Source organism: Protopterus annectens, chromosome 3.part1, assembly GCF_019279795.1.
Source record: "Protopterus annectens isolate FY-2018-M chromosome 3.part1, PAN1.0, whole genome shotgun sequence".
In the NCBI taxonomy this organism is placed as follows: domain Eukaryota; kingdom Metazoa; phylum Chordata; order Ceratodontiformes; family Protopteridae; genus Protopterus; species Protopterus annectens.
In genome coordinates, this window is record NC_056732.1 from 1,672,645,364 (window position 1) to 1,672,671,464 (window position 26,101).

At 36.9% G+C, this 26,101-nt stretch overlaps 1 protein-coding gene across 2 annotated transcripts in view; it reads right to left on the bottom strand.

The window, feature by feature from the left end:
* The window catches only part of MROH1 (maestro heat like repeat family member 1), a 2,449,684-nt gene extending 2,447,455 nt beyond the window's left edge, over positions 1 to 2,229 (bottom strand). For both annotated transcript variants that reach the window (XM_044067698.1, XM_044067696.1), the window contains exon 1: positions 1,706 to 2,229. In XM_044067698.1, the coding sequence (XP_043923633.1) occupies positions 1,706 to 1,727 (22 nt within the window). In that variant the 5' untranslated portion in view covers positions 1,728 to 2,229. The remainder of the gene's footprint in view (positions 1 to 1,705) is intronic.
* Positions 2,230 to 26,101: the final 23,872 nt, after the last annotated feature.

Here is a 26,101-nt window from a genome sequence, read left to right on the forward strand (position 1 = left end):
AACAGTGGGATTCTTGTCTTACATACACAACTCTCAAATCACCAACAGCATATGCAATAACAATGCAAGACAAATGAACAAAAGTGAGCGAAGCATAATCAGGCTTAAGAATGGAAACAAATGTACTGAAATTAAGTGCAACATTGTTTATACACTATACTTCTGTCCATCACTAAAAATCATACCCTTCGGTTTTAAAATGGCACTAGGCAAGATGCGTGTTTGAGAGAAAGAAAGATCAACAGCAGCAGCAACCTAACAGTAAGATTAGACAGTTACAAAGAAATGACTCAATTTGTGAAAGCAGACTTGTATGTGAAAAACACCCACTGTGTGAAAACAGAGAATGGCACACTATGGAAAGCAAAACAGTGTATGAGGGCCAGCAGCTTGTCCCAGCTCACATTCACCATGTTTCACAATTACAAGTATGCACAGCGGATACTGTGGTTTGTGGTATAATGCCCTTTTGACAAACATCTAACATTACAGACTGAGAAAGTACTGTAAGGGTACACTTATCAGGAAAGGAGTAGTACCGTAAACAACCTACACTACTTTGTAGACACAAACAAAAGTGCTTTACTTATAGAAGCATCCAAAGTATATAGGATGGAGTCCATTAGTTCAACAGCCCATTATGCGTGCCTTTTCTACTACCCTAACATATACAACTGGACACCTGGGACAGAAGGCAGTTTACTATCCGCAGATGTACAAGCGGCTCTCTTTTTATTTTTGTTAACCGGGAAGACATAGCTGTCCAACAGACCCACATACACTACAGACAGTCACAAAATAATTCACACACACAAAATTCATCTTTTGTAAAATGCCTGAGCCATCGTGAGGCATCACCTAACAGTGCGAGGGTTACAGCTAGAGATACACCTGCTGGACCTCTTGTCTGGAGGGGGCACGGTGTGCTTTTAGGGGTATCCTAGAATGCTATCACAAAAAAAAAAAAATCTTAATTGTAGTGGAAGTTTTGACCATGTGACTAACTTATAAAAGAAGCATCATAACTTATTCCACAATTTGTATCCACTACAGTCTTAATTCTTTTCAAAAATATTTAATAAATAATGCACCAACAGTTAACCAGACATAAGTTTCCCAAATTTCTACCTCTGTCTCGGATTGTTGAATTAAAGGGTCAAGAACAATTTAGTGTGGGGATTTCATATGCTAGAGCAGCAGATCATATCAATGTCAAAAAAAGAGTGTAGGGTTGCAGGTGCGCTGCACTTCAGAAAGACTCAGGTAAGGTGTGCAATCTGAAAACAGCATATATAAAATGTATGACAATCGTACCTCTCAACTGCTCTTACAAACTTAGAAAGTTGATAGAATAATAGGTTTTCCATTAGCATGAATTTTCTGAAAGATATGGAGTCTTAAACTCAAATAGTTGTCATTATTTAATGACTTTAATCCTCAGCTATTTACCAGAAGGGTACAGATTTTAGGAGGAATACACCAAAAATATGAAGGAAAAATCTGGACATTCTACGAAAATCTGTACAGTTGAAAGGTATGATGACACTAGAAAACAGAGCAACAGCTGTGAAGACAGTGTTTAATTCATTCTTTAGCGTCTCTCTTTTCTGTTTAACACCTTAAAAAAATCCAATTTAACTCCAAGTAAAGTTCTAGACCAAACATGTTTTTTTTTTTTCATGAAAACATACGCCAGTTTACTCACTCTCAATCTGCGACTCCTCCATAATAACTGTAGTGGTACCACCTTTCCTCGTAACTATTCGTCCTAGAAGTGGGTAACACCAAGCCTTAGTTACCGTATTCACGTCCCACTGCTTCAGATACCTAACATCCCATCTGTTAAATCCAGTCTACAAGGTATCTGCCACAAGTGCACACTCCGCCTACCCAAACGTCTGCAAGGATTCTGCCACAAGCACACGCTCCGCCTACCCCAAAAAACTCTCCAATCAGCAGCTTTGTCACGAGACGCCAACTTCTGCAGGCAGTGCAGGGTCCTATGACGGTGCTGTCAATCTTGCCTTCCCTTGTTTCAATTATTCACTCAGTCACAAGATTTGTACTTACTAGTCTGCACAATCCGCGTGCTTCAAAGTTTTTTAACATCACGGGATTGCCGGTGGGACGAACCAGTTACCTTTTCACGTCATTCTCTTCCTTGTCTAAAAATTTCACAACCATTTTGGGTGTGGCGGAAGTAGTTCGGAGGTTTCCGTGAACTAACGTAAATTGACAAGTAGGTGGCTGTGGAGTATTTCTTTTCACTGAACGTAATGAATTGGTGTTTGTATAATAAATTAATTTGGTTGAGTCGGACATTCTGTCTGTACTTGAGTAGTTGGTTGGATTATGTTGTACGGGTATGTAATCCCTACCGTAGATCTCAACCACAGTTGTCAACACAGTCCGAAAAATCCAGAAATAATCAGGGACTCGATTCTCACTACACCTTTATAAACACACTGGAAAATATTAAGATAGAACCAAACACCCTAATACTGGGTGATTTTAACTACCCTGCCATTAACTGGGAAAACAACACCTTTGCCCAACGGTTCTTGGAATTCATAAATTCCAACAGCTTGGATCAATTAATCCATAGTCCCACCAGGGGCTCCAATATCCTAGACCTGGTCATTGCCAACCTGGGAAATCGATGCTCCATGCCTATGGTCACCCCCTTGTTAGTCAGGTTTGACCATAAGCTAATCACCCTTAACATCCAAATCCCACCCCCACCCCAGTAAGGAAACCTCCATAAAAAACTTCTCCAAAGCCAACTTCATGCTACTCAAGTCAGAAGTGACAAACTTCATGACACCCATGCATACTGGAGCTGAAAGTTCAACTGCTGAATCCTACACTAAGGCACTGTACGAGCACATCCACTCATGCATAAATCGTGCCATCCCAAATAGAACCAAGATGCTCTCATCCAAAAAAAAAGAAGCCAATCTGATGGCCCCCTGCCATAAACAAACTTTACAACAAAAGGAAGAAACTGTTGCAGAAAAGAGGAAAATCCCAGGATGCAAAAAACTTCCTTACCATCCTCAGTAAGAAACTGAGATCTCTCATAAAATCCTCCAAAGCTAGTTACGAAAATAAAATTGCCAAAGATTCCAAAGACAACCATAAGGCATTCTATAACTATGTCAAGAATCTAAATGGCAATGCTCAGATCTGCTCTGAGTTAAAACAGAATGGCATTAAATATACTGATCCCAAGGATATTGCCAATATCCTGGAAAATCAATTCAGTGCCAACTTCACCCCCCTCTCACCCCCTAAATGGCCCATCTCAATACCGGAAGATTGCCAAATTTTGGTAATAACGGCCACACAGTTAAAAAACGCACTCTCCAAAGCTAACCAGATGACATCCCGGACTGTGTACTATATGAACTACAATATGAACTGGCACCTCACCTAAGTATCCTGTTTAATCATAGCCTCACCTCAGGTTTCGTGCCCACTTAGTGGCGCAGAGCTACAGTTATCCCACTCCACAAGGGGGGATCCACCTTGGATCCTGGAAACTACCGTCCCATCAGTCTGACAAGCCTTATCTGCAAGGCCATGGAGCGTATTATCATGGAACTTATAAACAAAGACATTGGCAACCTTCAAACACTGGACCCCACCCAGTTTGGGTTCGTGAAGGGCCAATCTTGTCTCCTGAACCTGATTGACTTCTTCAAATCAGTCTCCAGAGCCATGGACAAGGTTAAGGCAGTCCACACAGCCTATCCAGACCTTGCCAAGGCCTTTGACACCATCCCCCACTCTGAAATCATAGATAAACTTACTAAGCTGGGCATTAATCCCTACGTCACCCAATGGGTTGCTAACTAGTTTACTGATAGAACCCACACTGTAAAAGTAGCCGACTCCAAATCCAGCTCCAGACAAGTGACAAGTGGAGTACCTCAGGGTTCAGTCCTGGGACCGCTTTTGTTTGGCATCTACTTATCTGAAGTACAGGCCAACACTAAGGGACTCTGGATAACAAAGTTCGCATATGACTGCAAACTGGGAGCTATTATTGAATCCCCAAATGATGTGGATACTCTAAAAAAAAAGGCCTTACAGAAACAGATGTTTGGTGCCAGAGCCATGGGCTCAAGCTCAATGCCAAGAAATGTATAGTTATCCCCTTTGGGAAAAAACATGTATCCGTGAATTACCATATAGGTGGCAGTACACTAAACACTGAAAGTGTGATGAGACTTAGGGACACAGGTGGACAGTGGTCTCACCTTCAATAACCACATCGCCACAACAGTCAGGAAATCCTTCTATGTGGCACACCTCATCACTAAGGGCTTTTCATCCAGAAAAAAGGAGGTTATTGTCCCACTGTACTCATCTCTCATTAGACCTATTATAGAATACAACGCCCCGTTTGGTATGTACCTCTCAAGATGTGCAACAACTGGAAAGGCCACAGAAATACCTCACTAAAAGAATCACAGGCCTAAAGCAGATGCCCTACGCTGACCGCCTTAAAAAACTCCAGCTATACTCTGTCACATATCGTCTACTCAGAGGTGATCTTTGCTTAACATACAAGGCCATGTCAAACCCAGAGCTGTTGGACATGCTACACTTAAAGAAATCCCAGTCCCTCAGAGCCACACACTCCAGGGATCTAAACCTTGTCATCACAATAAACAAAACATGCTGGAGGGATAGGTTCCTGACCCAGAGACTCCCCAGACTCTGGAATAGATTGCCCATACATGCCTAGCATAGTGCCTCCTTGGTCCTCTTCAAATGGAACCTTGACAATTGGATGGGAGAAAGGAAATTCACCCCGCGGATCACTTCAGTCACCTTGCTAGACAGGGGTCCAGGGAAGTAAATAGTATGGGAGGAAATAGCCAGGGAATTGTTATGGCTAGGCTTGTATAGGCCCTAGGGCTGATAGCCTAGTACCAACCTATGAACCTATGACTCATACCCCTGACCTGTACAGATTTTTGCCTCATCTTTTTGGCCTGCTACTCATGAAATTGTGATTTTCTGTCAAATCATTGCCAAATATTTGAGAACTGAAGTCAGAAAATAATGACAGACATCTGATATTCAGACTTTATACTCTTCAGAAAATTAATGCTAATGCAAAACTTGTTATTCTAACTTCTATCATCTGTCTAAGTTTGCAAGGGCAATGTTTAAAAAAAGTCCCTGTTTTTCAGGCATTTGTCCACATTATTTATGGCTTTGTCCATCTTTCTTGCTTTAAGTGGTGCTACACCAGGTACACTTTTACAATATTAGTACTATTAATATAAGGCATTGACAGAATTCAAGGATGCGACTCAATATAAATTTTCAGAAGAAAAAGAAGTCTATAATTATGTTTATTAAGTCCAATGCAGTGTTAGTGGGGCAAGTGCTTGAGACCACTTATTTGGTGTAGAAGACTACGGGTTCTATTCCCACGTTATGTAGATCAGTTGTTTGCATGGCAGTACAGCATAAGGAGGTGTGGCACTTATGAATGTGTCACTCTTCAATGAGACGTTAAACCAATATTCCATTTCTTTGTGTTGTTTGTATCTTAGGTGGATGTAAAAGATCCCATGGTACATTCCATACCAGTGCCTATCTCTTCTTGAAAAGAGGCTAGTAACCTAGTGAGACTAACCCAGTTAATAAAGCAAGGGTGTAGCCACACATACTCTTTGTACTCTACACAGTACATTTTTTTCTGAGCATCGCTACAAAGATTGGGGCCTTATTAAGATAAATTAATAACTGTAACAACATGCATTTAGCTTGCTTAAATAGAGGGTTGCAAATCTTAAACAGTTTTGGGTTACTATTCACAATAACCAGATAAGTCTACTCAGGATACTATGAACAAGTTATATGATATTATTAACTTTCTGCGTTCAAAACACATACTGGTAAGATACAAATACACTTGTAAATTCAATGAAAAATCATTTGATTCAATCATAAAATAATAAAATATACATCAGAAAAAAAGAGATATTGCTTAGTTTTGAAAAAATATCAGAAGTCATAAAAGCAAATTTAAAACTAAATACAATTTTAGGAACTGTGTATTTTTCTTACTAAATCTTCTGTGTTTAACTGGAACTTAGTATAATGCATTATAAACAAATGGAGCTTATTTCTCTGGGCCTGCGCTAAAAGTGAGTACTATCCAGTCAGACTTTCCCAATAAACAGAGATAAATTAATAACATAAATTGTTTTATAGGTTCATAGGTTAGTACTAGGTCAACTGCCCTTTTGGGCCATTTTAAGCCTAGCCAATTACCCCATGTGAGAATCAAACCCTGCACCTTTTTTCTTTAAGGTAAAAACCTTAACCATTATGCCAGCCTCCCACTAGATATGGTCTCTCACGCTCCAGTATGATTCGCATGAACAACCTCTGCCTCCCAGGATGCTAAGATTACAGGCGTACCCCACATGCCCGGCAAGATCACCACCGCAATTGACATGATTCAAACCTGTGCGGGTACACCCCAGTGGATTTCTAGTCCATCACCTTAACCACTTGGTCACGATTACAACACCTTAACTTATGTTTCAATTACTCAGAAAACTAAAAGTGAAAATTATGAATATATGTCAGAAGTAAACTATGAAGTGATCACCTAGCCATTGGAAACAGCTGATGTGTTTGCAGCCAAAATCTGTGCAAACTCCACAATAAGCAAAGATATATGACATAGTGAAGTACAGACAAGACGTAAGAGTTTGTATTTGACCATAGACATAATAATTATTGCCAGCATGCCTGGTGGTTTCCTATGTGGGATCAATGGAAACCAAAGTAATTACTCTAAGCAATGTCAAACAAAATCCTACCATACTGGCATATCCCTAACCTATGGTGCTATGCTGCTAGTGGTACCCTGACTCACTGCCATCTGATATGTGCACTTCACACCGCTTTATATGCAAGATTCTAAACAAGCTTAGGATTGATAATATGTGCAGGATTATCCATTCCCTTTTTACCTGCTCCTTCTTTCCAGACAATTCATCCCAAAATGTTTCAGCATTCACTGGGATATTAAACACAAATTATCCATTTTTATACTGCAAAACCAGGACAGCCAAATAGTATCCTCTCCATACTGAAGAAACATAACATCACCTGACAGATAGGGGTATGAATTAATCCAAGGAAATTCTGAAGTCTCATCTTTGCACCATCAAAAGAAACACAAGAATTCCCAGCTCTGGTAGGGTCCAGTTATCTAAGTAATTTCATAATTTCACTATTATCTGCATTGATTGGGAATACCCCGAGTCCTCCATTTCCTCTTAGCAGTTCTTAGATCCTTTGGAAAGGCATGGTTCCTTGTCATAAGTACAGCTTTATGATTCCATCCCACATCTGGCAAACAGTGAAATCAGAGATTGCTCTCTGGTGTTTAGTTCCATATTGTTAATTTTCTGCTGTCTCTTCAGCTCCCACTTCAGTTTACATGTGAAACTGTAGCTTCATCTCCCCAGCTCCATCATTAGCATCCTTCCATTGGCGAGAAGGTCCTTCAGATTTACTTTCTGTTGTGATACTGCTGTGCCTGTAGCTACAGTTTTAGGATCACCATAGTAGCAGCCAGCACTGCTTCCACATCTTCCCTGTAGGCTAAAACTCCTCTGCAGTTATGGTGTTAACACACGTTACTTCACCTCTCAACAGCTCCATTTGGAGCTTATCGGGCATGACACTAGCAACTTTACTGAGAATGTGGGCAATAATAATATGCTGCATTTGAGTTTAGAGCAGAGATTCAGGTACTGATGCAGTGATTCAGTTGGTTGCCATCTAAAGCAATGCAGGAGCTGTAGACTTAAAAAGGTGTCTGGTACATGCCCAAAAGGTATCTCCCCCAAGTTAAGTGCCTTGGTTTGAGTTACACAATATAAAAGCATGGAAGCTAAAAGTGAAAGAAAAAACCCAGGAGTACATGATGACGTTCATTAACATCTCATAGTTTTACAACTTTTCTAGTTTACTGCTACGTAATATGTGATACACACAAAATTGATGCATTTACTAAACAACTGCAACAACATAAATTATCAGAATAAATCATAACACTGAAGCTGAAATTCTGCAGAATGTTTTCTACAACACAAACACTGAAGCAGTAGAATAGTAAAAGAGAGAAGACTTTAAATGTTATGAAATTTAATAGGCAATAAGCACATTGGGTTAAGGCTGGACCTGTGACTGAATTTGTAGTCCTCTGATTCCTTTGCAATAATCACTGAGGAAGTAACTTAACAGTAACACATGGAATGAGGCGCGTGTGCTATGTTGTATTAACCATTACAAAATGGGCAACCTGTACATCGCCACTCTGATTGGAGAACAAACATTCTCCAGCAGGGATTTAATGTACAGGTAATGCCCGCTGAAAAACAAGTCCAATGCTTCATGGCAGCATATTAAGCTGCCGTGGAGCTCAAACTGTAATGGATGTAATGGCTACCATTATTTTACACTTGCTAAGCAGTGGTTTTTCTGTTTACTAAGAGTAAAATTAAAACAAAAAAGAAAAGAAAGAAAATGTATCAGCAGTCACAATCACAGTAAGGTACACAAGGCTTCTTAGCGTTACTGTGCATGAGGCATTGGGAAAAATAGGTGTGACAATGAGGCTTGAAATCAAACAGTGGGAACACCATAGAAGAATGTACATAAATAAAAATCAAACAAAAAAAAAGACAACAACAAAATTACACTCACAGGACAGTAGAAGTTTCAAGATCTTAAATCAAAATGAGTATACTTGTATATAGACAAAATGTTTGCTACTCATTTTGAGTTAAAGTGGAAGTCATCTGAGCTGAGCTCTGTTTTTACTTTTATTATTATTTTTTGTGAATGTTCTACAAAGCCTGTGGTTGTTTTTAGAAGACTGAGTTTCTTTTTCATTTCTGCCTTTACATATATATGAATAAACTGAGCAGATCTGAAGGATTGTGGAGAACAACTACTACTTCTCAATGTTGAAAAAAAAAGTAAATTATTTGCCGTCTAGTATGGATACCCCTAATTGACTCAAACACATGGTCTACTGGGAGGAGACGTGAGGCAGATAAAATACACACTGGAGAGATTTTCTCTCTCATCTTGTAATGTTTGAAGATCAAACTGGATGAGCAAGGAAAATATATTTTTTTGTATGTACAATAAATAAATAAATGTACTGATCAACTTGCTACCACTGGAACAAGCAATAAAAAAGGATGAATATTAGCTGAAGCCAATAAAAAAAAAAAAAGGATACACAGAGATCCCACTCATATCACCAAAAATAATCTCTGCACAAAAAAACACTGCCTATCATAATACACAATCACCCCATATAGTTTGCCTGCAATCTGGCATATGCAATGCCAAAACAATATAGGTTATTTCTCAAAACAATTAAACAGCAGAAAAATGAAAATCTCACATTATTTAAAATAAAATAATTTACTCCTAAACAATCTCACTGTTTACTTTAAGGGAGTTCTGACAGCTTGTGTGTGAACTGCCATTTCCTTAATTTGACAGTAGCCTCTGACAATCAATGAAGCCATGCCCAATCTTAGACAAAAAAGTGGGGGCAGTGTGTCTTTGAGAAATAACCATGTGTGTTTATGTTTGTGTGAGTGTTTGCATGAATGAAAGTGAGCGTGTGATTGATTGAGCCATTGATTTACACTCACTAAGCAGCACCTTTTGCTGTTTAGCGAATGTAAAACTAAAACAAATAGATAAATTAAAAAGTAGAAAAGTGTGTGTGTCTGTGTGGATGTATGAGTCTGTTTATGTTTCTCTCTGCGGTGAGTGTATGGGTACTTATCTGCATGAAAGCAGACGTTTGTGTGTGTGTGTGTGTGTGTGTGTGTGTGTGTGTGTGTGTGTGTGTGTGTGTGTGTGTGTGTGTGTGTGTACCTCTCAACCTCTTAGCTCAAGAAATCTGAATAAAGCTTAAAATAATTGGGATGGCTAAAGACTCAAAAATAGCTTAAACTGTTTTTGATAATAACATTAGGGCACAAAAAGTTTTAGCACGACTCAGGGAAAAGAAAGTAGAAAGGGCTGTCGCCAAGCTTAGGGAGCCTATTACAAGAAAAGTAACAAGAGATCCTGTAGAGGTATTAGAAATATTTTGGAAATTCTATGACAGTCTGCATAAAGCACAGAAATATGGAAATCAAGAAAAGATACAAATGGAAATGTTTATGGAAGAATTAAATATGCCAAGGGTACAGGTAGATAAGGCTCAATTACTAACCATTAGGATAGGAGAAGATAAGATAAAATTGTGATGTATAACCAATCTACAAAAGTCCCCAGGAATAGATGGTATTCCTGTGGAAGGCTGGAATCTATGAGGGGGAAAACCCGATAAAGATCTGGAAGGTTTTGTTTAACAGTATTTTAAGTGGAGGAGAAGTACCAACATCCTGGAAGAAAGCTGTGGTAGTTGTAATAACTAAAGAGGGTAAAGATTAATCAGATCCATCTTCATACAGGCCCATTTCAATACTAAACAATTGCTATAAAGTGCTCATGTCTATAATGGCTAAAAGAATGACAAAAGTAATTACAAAATTGATAGATATGGATCAATGTGGTTTTGTGGAGGGGAGGCAAAAATTTGACAACATTAACAAAACACTGAAGACCCAGAGAGAAACAGAATGTAAGATCATACCATTGTTCCTGTTGGTGGGTCTTGATGCACAGAAAGCATTTGACAGAGTAAGCTGGGAATTTATGAGCAGGGCAATGGAAGCATTTGCATTTCCTGAAAAAAATGTAATTTTGATTAAGAGGATATATAAGGGATCGGACCCAAAAATTAAAGTGGATGAGGTCCTCTCTGATAATTTCTGATTGAGGAGATGAAACAGGCAGAGGTGTCCTCCTTCCCCTTTGTTATTTACATTATATTTAGAACCACTGACAAAGAAAATAAGTGACTTGGCAACTAAAGGATATAATGGGCATGGTAGTCAAGAAAAGCTGGATCTATTTGCAGATTACATTATTTTATATCTGACAAAACCAGAAAAAGATATTACAGTGTTGTGGAACAGTTTGAGACAGTTTTAAATCTTTTTGACATACAAAATGATTGAAGCTTAAACAAAGACAGTAGTGGTAAATTATGTACCCTCAGCAATACCCGTACTTATGGGGACATGATAAAATGAAGTAGTTAGGAGTATGAATTAAAAATGATTCTGGTGTGGCAGCTAAGGATATGTGGGAAGAGACTAAACAAAAGATAATACAAAAACTGAGAAAATGGAAGCTTTATTATATGGATAGTAAGATACAAGCAGTCAAAATGTTTTAGTCCAATTTAGTCTTATACAGAGGTCAGGCGTACTTTTATCAACCAAAGGAGAAGTTGTGGATAGCAATTAATAAAAAGCTGAATGACTTTATCTGGGAGGGGAAGGTGGCAAGAGTCAAGGGGGGATAAACTGATTCTTCCAGTAGAACAGGGCGGATTGGGATTATCCAATGTGAAGGGGTATTTCAGAGCTACACAGTTAAGGATCCTATACAGAGCACAAGCAGAAAACTATAACTCAAAGTGGAAAGGGATGATGTTGAACAAGGAGAAGCTTAAGAAACAAGGAAAGACTGGGACTTTGGATGCAGGCCTTTAAGGAGAACAACACCAATCATACAGAATAGTATATCCATAAAATAGCAGAAAGTATTCAAAGAACTAAGCCAATACGGGAATGGAGAAAGGAGATTCTGCCAATAGGGATGACTGCAATTAGGGGTACAGACAATAGGCAAGTGGGGACTGGAATTTATTGGAGAAAACTGGCGAAGGAACCAAGGTATTAGGAGCAAATAACTAGAGAGGGTAAAGTAATAGAATGGGAGGAGGCCAAGGATTTATTTGGACTGCAGGTTATAGATTGCCTTCCCTATCAAGAATTGATATCAGAGTATAAGCAAACAGAAAGAAATATGAGGTCCTAAATGAAAGACCAGCACTGGCAGAACTTTTACTAGAATCTAGAATGGAGGTTGCCATTAAAAAAAAAATAATTAGAGCATATAAAATATCATATGATAACTATAAGAATCAATCAGAGGAGCTTAGAAAGGATTGGGAAGAGAGACTGGATAAGCAATTCACAAAGAAACAAAGGGAGGCTATATGAATGTCTCCCAAGTATGTAACAAGATTTAGAGGATTTAGGATTTTTGCTTGGAAATGTTTGCATAGATATTTTTATAACCCAAATAGACTCCTGAGAAATTTTCCTTAGGCAGACAGCAAATGTTGAAAGTATGACAGGGAAGAAAGATGTGCTTGGGAACATCTTTTCTGGGAGTGTGGTGAGTTGGTGGTCTTTAAAGATTCCCTGCAGGATGCACTGTTGGACATGCTGGGTGGGCAGATTGGTGTGACAGGGGAGATCATTTTTCTGAGCTATGATACAGAATCAGAATTGCCTAGACACGGTAAAGCCTTGCCGTGTGTAATCATGGTGGCTGCCAAAAAAAGCAATTACTAGAAATTAAACATCAGAATCCAAACCATTTATATTAGAAGTAGTGAATATAGTAACGGAGATAAAACAACTGGAACCGAGGTCTTTAGAAAAGGGTAGGAGCAAACTACATAGGAAAAATGGGAATTGTGGGAACAATACATACAAGGGAGGAATGAGGTTTAAAAGATGGCAGGACTTAAATGACCTATGTAACATTTGACTGAAAATGATTGGGTAGATTATAAATGACGTATAATGTCTTCAACTGGGAGTGTGTCTGTATGGTTTGTGATGTAAAATGCTTGCAACTAGGATTGTGTCTGTGTAGTTTGTTTTTGTTTATGTAAATGTATGATTGCTTATGTCATAAGTGATGGTTTAATAAAGATTTTTCTTGTTTAAAAAAAGGGGCAGGAATTGAATAATTTATGTAATGTTGCTTAGGCTATATGATATATAGCAATATATGTGAAGTATAATGTTTGTTAATGTGTTAATGCAGTTTGATGACTTTTGTATAAATGTAACTTTACCTCTGTCACAAGTGATAGATAATTCAATAAAGGTGTGTTTAAATAAATAGGGACAGACATTAAATATTGTTCTTATAAAAAATCAAAAGTTTCTATAATGACAGAATTTATGGTAACATGCATTTTCTGGAGCATATGAAGTCAATACCTGTCATCTTAGGGACCCCCTGATTTTGATTCAAATTTTAGCTCTAACTCCCTTAATCCCAGCTAAAACTGGTGACTTTTGGAGAAAAGGTGGTGAATTACATGTAATAAACAATGACGATAAATACAGTTATTAACTTTTTATTTCAGAAGATGTATATTAATTTACATTCTCTTATACTGTCAATTTTCAAGTTAACAGAACTAATGTGTCCCTTATTACTTCTGGATTTGTCCTTGATTAGTTGAGAGCTATGATAAAGTCTGTAAATCAAATGTAACTCAATATTGAGTGACGGACTTCAGCCCCCTAATGTTTTGTCAGCATATACTACAACAAGATTGAAACAGTAGGTGGAGGAATTATTTTACATCAAAATTATTTTATGTGTGTGTGTATATATATATATATATATATATATATGTGTGTGTGTGTGTGTATGTGTATATGTATATATATATATATATATATATATATATATATATATATATATATATATATATATATTAATTAAAAACAAACAAATATAAAACAAATTAACAGATAGCCCATGCCCACCAGGGTGTGCATTATTGTGTAAATAACACCTTTCCAGGGGTGTAAAGGCCCTCTGCCTGCAATGGCAGGTCTCAGAACACCTGTGGGTGGGTGTTATTTACACAATAACCCACACCCTGCCGGGTATTATTGCTTGCTTAAAAAACAAAGAGATAAGTGGAAAAGCTTTGCGAGGAGGAAGACAGCACTCGGCAGTCCATCAATAAATAAATAAGAAATATTGTTTAATTCCTAAAGGATGACATAATGGTGGCTTGAGGGGCTAAGAAAAGTGGATGGGTGATGGCACTTATTAATGTTGGAGGGATGGTTTAAAGTACAAAGCAGTTGTACCTAATTTTATCTGTAAGGAATAGTCACAGAGAACAGCCAAACATAAGATGTTCATAAGACTGAGTGATGTGAGTAGGTGTGCTGTTTCACAGCTAGGAACCATGTTTACAAAAAGCTTCATCCCAAGTGGAAAGCTTATAGGCAAGATTTCAATGTGACTTTTGAGAAGAACTTGAAGGGTTCATGGTCAGATAGTGGGAGCAAAGTTTAGGGCATGCGGTAGAGTAGAGCAGTGATTTAAGGAATGTACTGATATGAGTGTAGAAGCATATGTGGTATGGTGGGTGACTGGAATTCATTCTAGGATATTATGACAGATGCAATATTATTTAAAATGGAGGATAGAAGGATGAAATGACAAATTCTGTGTAGAGGAGTCTCAAGTCCTTTGCAGACTCAGCAAAAGAGGCAGAGACAATAACAGAAAAGCAGTACTACATTTCTGGTATAAGAGATCCCTTCCCTGTGGTCATTCTAACATTTAGTGATACCAGCAAGTTGACAGTATAGACTGTCTTATATTGTTTTATTATATATGATGCGTTTGTATTTGGAAAATGAAAAGGAGGCTCCAGTGAAGTGCAGAAATATTAAAATTAGTGTGTTTTTTTCTTTATGTCAAGATGAGTGGGAAAAGTAGCATTGCAGTGGAACATGATACAGTGGTGGTGCTGCGGTAGCGTTGTCACCTCACAGTAAGATGTTGTCTGGTTCGATTCTCAGTAGAGCGTCTTCTGCGTGGAGACATGCGTGAATGGGCGTACCTTTGTTGAAGGTTGTGCGTCAGGCCTGGCAAGCCGGTACGTAAAAATCAACTGCCAATCATTAGCGGACCGGAGTTCCGCTGTGGCGACCCCTAACCGGGAAAAACCAAAAGACACAAAACTAAAGGTTAAGTAAGTGGCAATGTACAATTTAGAGTAAGGTCCTGCTTAAGGGATGACATGATCTTAGAATAAGACTGAAGCACTCTAAATTTAGTAAGTTTATGAAAAAGGGAAACAAAGAACCAAGCTTTTAGGAACGCTATTATTAAGTGGAACATGATAGCTCTTTTCTGTTTATGCTCCTCCTTCATATAAAGCCACCTGAAAAAATACAGTAGATACTGCTGTGAAGATAGGTGAAGGCTGCCAGCCTAGCCAGATAAAATTTTGTAGATAATTCTGTCATTTGTAAATATTATTATAAACCACAGGCTTGTTCTCTTAAGTGAGAAACAATGATGTTAAATGTGGAACTGCAAAAATGTAACAGCAGTGCACTCTGCTGTAACAAAGCTGATAAGTCAATTCTTTGATGTCAAAACTTGGAGCCAATGTGTCTGGATGAAGGAATTCTGCCTATTGTTTTAAGGCCAGAGTTAATGGCTAGAATTTGCATGCATAATTTCTTTTATTGCTCTGGTTCCTGATCAGCTGCAAGATCAAAGGGGCTGTTAACCTCTGAGAGTCTGTTAGCCTGGGAACCAGAAAGAAATGATGTAATCTGAAATGAATCAGTGGTACTGTGTTATCAATTTAAGGACAGAAAGAATGAGAGCATTAGAGCATTTGTCTTGAGAACATCCAACATCAGCAGCACTGCCTGTTTCTATATGTAAGTAGGATTTTAGAACTGTGTTTTCTCTTAGATATAGCTAGGGAATAGAAGATTAGATTAGTTTATTTTTCTGTGATGTCAGAACTTTTCTACAGTATTATTTTAAGCATTTCTGTGTGATCTCTGAACTCTTGACTAGCACTGTGTAGTAAGAAATATTGTCTTGTGTTTTTATTATTTATTATTAAATATTTTTAATCCTTTCAACTGTGGCTGTTTTGTGTAGAGATAATTTAAGCTCTTGAGTAAATTGTATGTATATAGTGATACTGTACAAAGCCACTCCAAATAAGCCTTGCTGTTTGTCATGCTTACTAACCGGGTAATAACATTGCACAGTAATAACTGGACATCCTTTGGTAAGGGCTTTTTTAGTAGCTGATAAGAGTAGTTGGTGGCAGTGATTACTACCTTATAGCATAGCAAGAGGGGGCATAGCTGGAGAACCTGTGCCAGCCTTCCCCAGGAGTGTTTGTGTGTTTGTATATAAACCAAATCTTAAAGTTTGTGTGTGTCAGCTACTTGGTGGGGGGAGGGGACATGAAGCACTGGTTGGACAGAGAGGGCACTGGAGGTTTTGGCTTGAATACTCAGTTGAGATCTGTACCGTATAGCTATGCCAGTGAGGAGTCTTATTGGGGATCTGGAGAGAAAGGGAGAAACCAGCCCCAGACTGAATGTGATCTCTGTGTGCTCTTAAGGAGAATTTTACTTTAGTGTGTGTGTATTTGTTATCTTTTTCCCAATGTGGGCACCCCTAACTGGTGCTAATGGTGAGGATTGAGGTTCCTTGATTACTTGGCCAATACACAGGTGTCATAGTATTATCTTTTGTTTAGTCTCTTTCCACATATCCTTAGCTGCCACACCAGAATTGTTTTTAATTCATATTTCTAAATATTTTATTTTATCATGTCCCCATAAATATGGATATTGCTGAACTAGTTAGTGTGTGGGTACATAATCTACCACTATTGCCTTTGTTTTAGCTTCATTCATTTTGTATCCTGAAAAGATTTGAAAGTGTCTCAAACTGTTCCACAACACAATAATATCCCTTTCTTGTTTTGTCAGGTATTAAATAATATAATCTGCAAATACAGACAGCTTTTCTTGACTACCATACCAATTATATCCTTGAATTTCTGAGTCCCTTATTTCCTTTGTCAGTTGTTCTAAATATAATGCATATAACAAAGGGGAAAGAGGACACCCTTCCCTGGTTCCTCTGCTCAAGCAGAAATTAACACAGAGGACCCCACCCACTTTAATTTTCACCTCTGATTCCTCACATATCCTCCTAACCAACCTTATAATGTTATCAGGGAATGCAAATACTTCCACTGCCCTGCTCATAAAGTCCAAGCTTATTCATTCAAATGGTTTCTCTGCATCAAGGCCCAGCAACAGTGGTATTTTCTTACATTTTACTTCCCTTTAGATCATCAATGTTCTGTTAATTTTGTCAAATGTTTGCCTCCCCACCACAAAACCACATTGATCCATATCTATCAATTTTGGCATCACTTTTGTCATTTGTTTAGCCATTATAGACATAAACACTTTATAATCATGGTTTTGTATTGAAATGGGCATGTATGAAGCTGGATCTGATGGAGCTTTACTCTCTTTAGGTATTACAACTACCACTGTTTTTTTTCCAAGATGTTGGTACTTCTTCTCCTCTTAAAATACTGGTTAAAAAATCCTTCCAGATCGTTATCAGTTTTTTTCTCTCCTAGCTTCCAGACTTCCACAGGAATACCATCTGTTCCTGGGGACTTTCCTGCAGACTGGTTATACATCACCATTTTTATCTCATCTCCTCCTATCCTAATGGTTAGTAATTAAGCCTCATCTACCTGTAACCTTGACATATTTAATTCTTCCATAAACATTTCCATTTGTACCTTTTCTTGATTTCCATACATCTCTGCTTTATATAGACTTCCACAGACTTTCTGAAATATTTCTAATATTTCTACAGGATCTCTTATCTTCCTCATTATGGGCTGTCTAAGCTTGGTGACATCCCTTTCTACTTTCTGTTGCCTGAGTCATTTTGCTAAAAGGTTTTGTGCTCTAGAGTTAGCAGCAATCTTTTTAAACTCATGCATATTATCGAGGTAATCCTTTATTTTCTGTTTAGCATTCTGCAGTTGTTCCTCTTGTTGTTTAATGGGATTCACCCTATTTAGCAATACGTTAACATTTGTCAGTCCCTCTAAATAATTCTTGTTACTTCTTAATCATATCTCCCTTTCTTTTATTTCCACCCTATTTTTAAACTCCACTTTAATTTTATCCCACCCCTAGATATATTTTCAGGAGAAATTTCTGTCTTCTCTAATAGCTGCTTAATAATTTCCACTACCCGTTTCTTAAATTCCTCTTTTTTCAACAGATAGGTGGGAAAGCACCAGTGTCTCATTTTTATTTCATTACTCTGTGTTTTTATTTTAGTGATTACTGGCGCATGATCTGAAATAGTTATTGGGTGCATATCAAGACCTTCAATGAAATGCAAGTTCCTTTGAAATGTAAATTCTGTCTAGCCTAGCCCACTTTTTGTATCTTGGGGAATAATACGTAAATTTAATCCAAACTCCTAGTACTGAATTCACATATTCCATGCTGAATACTTTCATAAATTTCTTCAAAAATCTATCCTCCTTTGTTATATTTTCCTTCTGGGCCCCCCCAGACACACCTTCACTGTTGCAGATCAAATTCTAGTTCCTACCTATAACTAATATTCCTTTCGGAAAGCCAATTATTTCTCTCAAAATTTTCTTAACTTCCATTATAGCAGTTTTTGAAGGAATATAAATACATGTCAGTGTAATCCTCCTTCCTTGCCAGTAGACACTTATTACTATAAATTTACCATTATTATATTTTTTTATCCTCTTCTATCACTATTGGAGCTCCTCTTGGAATTAATGTAAGTACTCCTCCTTTCCTTTGTTCAAGGTATTTTGTTGAATAACCATCCTGAAAACCTTTCTTTATCAAATTCACATATTCAGTTATTTCCAAGTATGTCCCCTGTAGCATAGCTATTTGCACTCTACATTTTTTTGATATAGTTCACTACTGTTTCTGTTTTGTATTTATCTGTGAGACCATTGATATTTAAAACATTGCAGAAACCACCATTTTCTTAAAACATTTATTATTCCCACCTTTTATGCATAGCAGCTTTTTGTTAAATGTCTAGCTCCAGCTTTTGTGTTGCATGCATATACTGTTTGGCAGGTTCATCTTTTATACAGTTGTTTCTTGTCCTCTCCATTTGAGCCTATGTTACATCTTTCACAACATTTTGTTTTATTGAAAGCTCCATAACAAAAAAAAAAAAAAACAATACTCCCTAAAAACCTATTAACTTATAACACACAAAACTATGTACATCTTCAATTATTGAAGTTTTATGCTCCTAATAGGAACACATAATCCAAACTATCTGGCTTTGTCTTATCTTTATAGCTCTCAGCTGGGAGAATGCTTAAATGCTTTCAGAAAACACTTTCTCCAAGCCATTTGTCTTTATTAGATTGTCTCTTAGAGACATGAGATCCAGACATGAAATTGCCAATCATACATTTTTTAGTATAGAAAAGCCTTATAATATTCAGTATTCTTTTTCATTTACTTGCTTTCTCTTAAAATGTGTTACTAGATTAAGCTTAGGGCCTTAACCTAGTCATTCTCCTTGCAAGCATGAGAAAAAGCACGCTAATATTTCTTTTGACCAGACTTTTCTTCTACTTTTTCCCCCCTTTTTATATTGCAGTGCCTAAATGTCTTAAAATTAAACAAGGAGAAACCGAGAAAAAGGGAGAAAGAAAAGAATAAAACAGGAGCACCTATTTACATCAGTATCCCCATTACACGTAAAATAACTGAGAAAACTTTAATTTATAGCATGCAAAGAAAATCATGCAGTATTGAATTAGTAACATTAAGAAAGAAATATTGTTTTACTTGCAGTTAACTTTCTCCCTCCGTTTCCCTCTGAGTATTTTCTGAACATTAACAAAATTAAGTAGGACATATGCTTTAGAGTCCCCTACAAGTTTAACAAAGTCCAACATTTCCAGATGTTCTTGTTCTGTCATGTTTCACAGATATAACTATTGCTCTTTAATCCCACATTTGTCTATTTCCAAGTTGCTGGTATTATTCTCCGAACATTAATGACATGAGGTAGGGCATATACTTTAGAGTCCCCTGCAATTTTAACACAGTCCAAGAAGGTCCAATATGTCCAGATTTTCTTCGTCCGTCATGTTTCACAAATATAAATATTACTTTGCAATCCCGCATTTGTCAATTTTCAAGTTACTGGTTTTATTCCTGTTCGTGTCCATCTCCCAAATCATGTCTCTGCTTCATTTCCAATGTACTCTCTAGTCTTCTAGTTGACTCTTTTGTTTTTTTCAAGCATTTTCTGTTGAAACACTTGAAAAGGTTTCACTGGCACAGTCTCTCTGTGGTCTTTCTTACCAGAAGAACAAGAAGCAGAATCTCACTCTGTTTGAAAGCTCACTTTTTGTTGGCAAACTTTTGTATTTCTTCCTTAGTAAGTACTTCATCAAAAATGATTTTGTCCATCCAGGGAAAAATATTTTGAAGATAGCTGGGTACAGCAGTTTGAATCTCATGCCTGCTTCTTGACATTCCCTGAATAATGGAATACATTTACTCTTCTTCTGCCTGGTGTAAAATGAGTAGTCATTTTCCACATACAAGCTGTCTCCCACTTTTAGTACTTTGTCCTTCTGCCACAGTTTTGTCAGAATGAACTCCTTCTGCTGGTAAGATTGCATCTTTAATATTAAAGGTCTACGTTGCTTTCTCATAGTCAGGTTTGGGGCATATACATGTTGTGCCCTTTCAATTAACAATTCTTAATCTGGAATACCAATCCAGTTGCTTATTTGTGCTTTTATAAAATTAATACAGTCTGTTCTTTTCAGCTTCTCTGGTACAGCAAAACATCTCAGGTTTTCCCTATGTGCTTTGCCCTCTAATTCTGTTATTTTTTGAAACATCTCTTCTTGTGTAGTCTCATATTCAGCCAGCCTTTTCTTCATTTTAACCTCTGAGTCTTGCAGTACCATCACCTTATCTGAATATCTATTTAAAGCCTCTTCCATTTTTTCCAGGATTTTATTGTTTGAGTTGATATACTCCAGCAGTGTTTCACTTACTTTAATCACATCTGTGTGCAGTTGTCTTATACTTTCCTTTAGGTTACTGTAAAACATGTGTGGAACTTGCACTGCTTTTTGCTGAACAGCTGCAGTAGTTTTCTCAGTCAGTGTTTCTTTGTTAACTTTTGTAGCTGATTTTCCTTTAGGTCCTCTGTATTTCCTTTTTCCTGGCACCCAAGCAGTGCACTTAATAGCCAGTTACTGAAATGTACCCAGAAATTTAAGTCCATTGGCTTTCTCTGGTAAATTTCTGTTTTCACACTGGGAGAGAGAGAATTAAGCTGTTATTCACTGTGCAGCCATCTTGGAAGTCCCCTCAATTAACAAATCTTGACAAGGAATATCAGTCTAATTGCTTATTTGTGCTTGCATGAAATTAAAACAGTCTCTTCCTTTCAGTTTCTCTGGTACAGCAGAAAATCAGGTTTGCTCTGTGTGCTCTGTTTTCTAACTCTACCATTATTTAAAACAGCTCCTCTTGAGAAGTTACATTCTTAGCCAGCCTTTTATTAATTTCAAATTCTTATCAAAAAGTTAAAAGTAGCTGTTAACCAACTCGATAAATGCTCCATTGCCCAAACAAAAGAAAGTAGCATAAAAGTAAAATTGTGGGCGAAGCAACCAGGCAAAGTCTCGTTGTATATAAAATCAATAAAATTATATTGTTGCACAAATGGTAAGCGCTTTCGCTAAAAATCTTCTTCAGATCAAAAACAGTTTTATACTAATAAGTTTCCTTTATATATAGGAATTCAAACAAATTTCAACCAATCACAATCGTTGCATCACTTTGTTCTTAAAGTTATATTGTTATGAAGGAGCTTCTTGATAATTTTCATCATATTTGTATCAAAATTAAAACATTATTGTCACTTTTTACTAGCTCAACTTTATGGGAGACAAATTAGATCGCCTTAACCTTCACATCTATAATATATGCTTATAGAAATATTTATAAAATAACTTAAAACAGAAATATTTATATATTAAGAGATGCCATAGAAGCTATTCACATTTTTTCTATAACTCAGCCTTATGGAAAAATGAATATTTCAAAGGCCTTGGCCATATCAAGGTATGCTGTATGAACCACCTTGCCTTCATACACATCTCTGGTGACTGACTCAAAGAAGTTGACCAGATTGAGCAGGCATGATCTACTCCACCTTTATATAGACTTCCACAGACTTTCTGAAATATTTCTAATATTTCTACAGGATCTCTTATCTTCCTCATTATGGGCTGTCTAAGCTTGGTGACATCCCTTTCTACTTTCTGTTGCCTGAGTCATTTTGCTAAAAGGTTTTGTGCTCTAGAGTTAGCAGCAATCTTTTTAAACTCATGCATATTATCGAGGTAATCCTTTATTTTCTGTTTAGCATTCTGCAGTTGTTCCTCTTGTTGTTTAATGGGATTCACCCTATTTAGCAATACGTTAACATTTGTCAGTCCCTCTAAATAATTCTTGTTACTTCTTAATCATATCTCCCTTTCTTTTATTTCCACCCTGTTTTTAAACTCCACTTTAATTTTATCCCACCCCTAGCTATATTTTCAGGAGAAATTTCTGTCTTCTCTAATAGCTGCTTAATAATTTCCACTACCCGTTCCTTAAATTCCTCTTTTTTCAACAGATAGGTGGGAAAGCACCAGTGTCTCATTTTTATTTTATTACTCTTTGTTTTTATTTTAGTGATTACTGGCGCATGATCTGAAATAGTTATTGGGTGCATATCAAGACCTTCAATGAAATGCAAGTTCCTTTGAAATGTAAATTCTGTCTAGCCTAGCCCACTTTTTGTATCTTGGGGAATAATACGTAAATTTAATCCAAACTCCTAGTACTGAATTCACATATTCCATGCTGAATACTTTCATAAATTTCTTCAAAAATCTATCCTCCTTTGTTATATTTTCCTTCTGGGCCCCCCAGACACACCTTCACTGTTGCAGATCAAATTCTAGTTCCTACCTATAACTAATATTCCTTTCGGAAAGCCAGTTATTTCTCTCAAAATTTTCTTAACTTCCATTATAGCAGTTTTTGAAGGAATATAAATACATGTCAGTGAAATCCTCCTTCCTTGCCAGTAGACACTTAGTACTATAAATTTTCCATTATTATATTTTTTTATCCTCTTCTATCACTATTGGAGCTCCTCTTGGAATTAATGTAAGTACTCCTCCTTTCCTTTGTTCAAGGTATTTTGTTGAATAACCATCCTGAAAACCTTTCTTTATCAAATTCACATATTCAGTTATTTCCAAGTATGTCCCCTGTAGCATAGCTATTTGCACTCTACATTTTTTTATATAGTTCACTACTGTTTCTGTTTTGTATTTATCTGTGAGACCATTGACATTTAAAACATTGCAGAAACCACCATTTTCTTAAAAAAGTTATTATTCCCACCTTTTATGCATAGCAGCTTTTTTATTAAATGTCTAGTTCCAGCTTTTGTGTTGCATGCATATACTGTTTGGCAGGTAAATCTTTTTATACAGTAGTTTCTTGTCCTCTCCATTTGAGCCTGTGTCACATCTTACACAACATTTTGTTTTATTGAAAGCTCCATAACAACAAAAAAAAAAAACAATACACCCTAAAAACCTATTAACTTATAACACACAAAATGATGTACATCTTCAATTATTGAAGTTTTATGCTCCTAATAGGAACACATATTCCAAACTATCTGGCTTTGTCTTATCTTTATAGCTCTCAGCTGGGAGAATGCTTAAATGCTTTCAGAAAACACTTTTTCCAAGCCATTTGTCTGTATTAGAGTGTCTCCTAGAGACATGAGATCCAGACATGAAATTGCCAATCATACATTTTTTAGTATAGAAAAGCCTTATAATATTCAGTATTCTTTTTCATTTACTTGCTTTCTCTTAAAATGTGTTACTAGATTAAGCTTAGGGCCTTAACCTAGTCATTCTCCTTGCAAGCATGAGAAAAAGCACGCTAATTTTTCTTTTGACCAGACTTTTCTTCTACTTTTTTCCCCCTTTTTTATATTACAGTGCCTAAATGTCTTAAAATTGAACAAGGAGAAACCGAGAAAAAGGGAGAAAGAAAAGAATAAAACAGGAGCACCTATTTACATCAGTATCCCCATTACACTTAAAATAACTGAGAAAACTTTAATTTATAGCATGCAAAGAAAATCATGCAGTATTGAATTAGTAACATTAAGAAAGAAATATTGTTTTACTTGCAGTTAACTTTCTCCCTCCGTTTCCCTCTGAGTATTTTCTGAACATTAACAAAATTAAGTAGGACATATGCTTTAGAGTCCCCTACAAGTTTAACAAAGTCCAACATTTCCAGATGTTCTTGTTCTGTCATGTTTCACAGATATAACTATTGCTCTTTAATCCCACATTTGTCTATTTCCAAGTTGCTGGTATTATTCTCCGAACATTAATGACATGAGGTAGGGCATATACTTTAGAGTCCCCTGCAATTTTAACACAGTCCAAGAAGGTCCAATATGTCCAGATTTTCTTCGTCCGTCATGTTTCACAAATATAAATATTACTTTGCAATCCCGCATTTGTCAATTTTCAAGTTACTGGTTTTATTCCTGTTCGTGTCCATCTCCCAAATCATGTCTCTGCTTCATTTCCAATGTACTCTCTAGTCTTCTAGTGGACTCTTTTGTTTTTTTTCAAGCATTTTCTGTTGAAACACTGGAAAAGGTTTCACTGGCACAGTCTCTCTGTGGTCTTTCTTACCAGAAGAACAAGAAGCAGAATCTCACTCTGTTTGAAAGCTCACTTTTTGTTGGCAAACTTTTGTATTTCTTCCTTAGTAAGTACTTCATCAAAAATGATTTTGTCCATCCAGGGAAAAATATTTTGAAGATAGCTGGGTACAGCAGTTTGAATCTCATGCCTGCTTCTTGACATTCCCTGAATAATGGAATACATTTACTCTTCTTCTGCCTGGTGTAAAATGAGTAGTCATTTTCCACATACAAGCTGTCTCCCATTTTTAGTACTTTGTCCTTCTGCCACAGTTTTGTCAGAATGAACTCCTTCTGCTGGTAAGATTGCATCTTTAATATTAAAGGTCTACGTTGCTTTCTCATAGTCAGGTTTGGGGCATATACATGTTGTGCCCTTTCAATTAACAATTCTTAATCTGGAATACCAATCCAGTTGCTTATTTGTGCTTTTATAAAATTAATACAGTCTGTTCTTTTCAGCTTCTCTGGTACAGCAAAACATCTCAGGTTTTCCCTATGTGCTTTGCCCTCTAATTCTGTTATTATTTGAAACATCTCTTCTTGTGTAGTCTCATATTCAGCCAGCCTTTTCTTCATTTTAACCTCTGAGTCTTGCAGTGCCATCACCTTATCTGAATATCTATTTAAAGCCTCTTCCATTTTTTCCAGGCATTTATTGTTTGAGTTGATATACTCCAGCAGTGTTTCACTTACTTTAATCATGTCTGTGTGCAGTTGTCTTATACTTTCCTTTAGGTTACTGTAAAACATGTGTGGAACTTGCACTGCTTTTTACTGAACAGCTGCAGTAGTTTTCTCAGTCAGTGTTTCTTTGTTAACTTTTGTAGCTGATTTTCCTTTAGGTCCTCTGTATTTCCTTTTTCCTGGCACCCAAGCAGTGCACTTAATAGCCAGTTACTGAAATGTACCCAGAAATTTAAGTCCATTGGCTTTCTCTGGTAAATTTCTGTTTTCACACTGGGAGAGAGAGAATTAAGCTGTTATTCACTGTGCAGCCATCTTGGAAGTCCCCTCAATTAACAAATCTTGACAAGGAATATCAGTCTAATTGCTTATTTGTGCTTGCATGAAATTAAAACAGTCTCTTCCTTTCAGTTTCTCTGGTACAGCAGAAAATCAGGTTTGCTCTGTGTGCTCTGTTTTCTAACTCTACCATTATTTAAAACAGCTCCTCTTGAGAAGTTACATTCTTAGCCAGCCTTTTATTAATTTCAAATTCTTATCACAAAGTTAAAAGTAGCTGTTAACCAACTCGATAAATGCTCCATTGCCCAAACAAAAGAAAGTAGCATAAAAGTAAAATTGTGGGCGAAGCAACCAGGCAAAGTCTCGTTGTATATAAAATCAATAAAATTTTATTGTTGCACAAATGATAAGCGCTTTCGCTAAAAATCTTCTTCAGATCAAAAACAGTTTTATACTA